Source organism: Gekko japonicus, unplaced genomic scaffold (assembly GCF_001447785.1).
Source record: "Gekko japonicus isolate JY-2015 unplaced genomic scaffold, Gekko_japonicus_V1.1 scaffold2243, whole genome shotgun sequence".
Taxonomy (NCBI): Eukaryota; Metazoa; Chordata; class Lepidosauria; order Squamata; family Gekkonidae; genus Gekko; species Gekko japonicus.
Window position 1 is genome coordinate 128,103 of NW_015162547.1, and position 344 is coordinate 128,446.

The following is a 344-nucleotide window of genomic DNA, read 5'->3' on the forward strand; positions in this document are numbered from 1 at the left end:
GGGAGGCCTGCCTCTTTCCCGGGGGTGGGGGTGGGGGGTGGCGGCACCAACTCCCTTGTGCCCGGCTCAGCGAGGCACCCGGTGGCCCCGATCCATGGCCCCCTTTCTCATTCCTCTGCTTCATGGGCCTCGTTCTCATTTCTAGTTCCCTGCCACCAGGAGGACTGCAGTTCCCGTGGCCAGAGCCACGATGGCCGCTCAAATGACGGATGCCCACCGCCACTTCCTGCAGGCCCTGATGTCCCTGGGCGTGGTGGAGAGCCCGCAGGCCCTCGCACTCCACCGGCAGTGCTGTGAGCTGCATAAAGGTGAGTGCTGAAGCCCCCCCCCCCCCCGCCGCCTCC

At 67.7% G+C, this 344-nt stretch overlaps 1 protein-coding gene across 1 annotated transcript in view; it reads left to right on the top strand.

Annotated features, from left to right (window-relative positions):
• The first annotated feature begins 115 nt into the window (after positions 1–115).
• The window catches only part of NSMCE1 (NSE1 homolog, SMC5-SMC6 complex component), a 9,877-nt gene continuing 9,648 nt past the window's right edge, over positions 116–344 (top strand). The window contains exon 1 of the mRNA XM_015406352.1: positions 116–308. Within this exon, the coding sequence (XP_015261838.1) occupies positions 191–308 (118 nt within the window). The 5' untranslated portion in view covers positions 116–190. The remainder of the gene's footprint in view (positions 309–344) is intronic.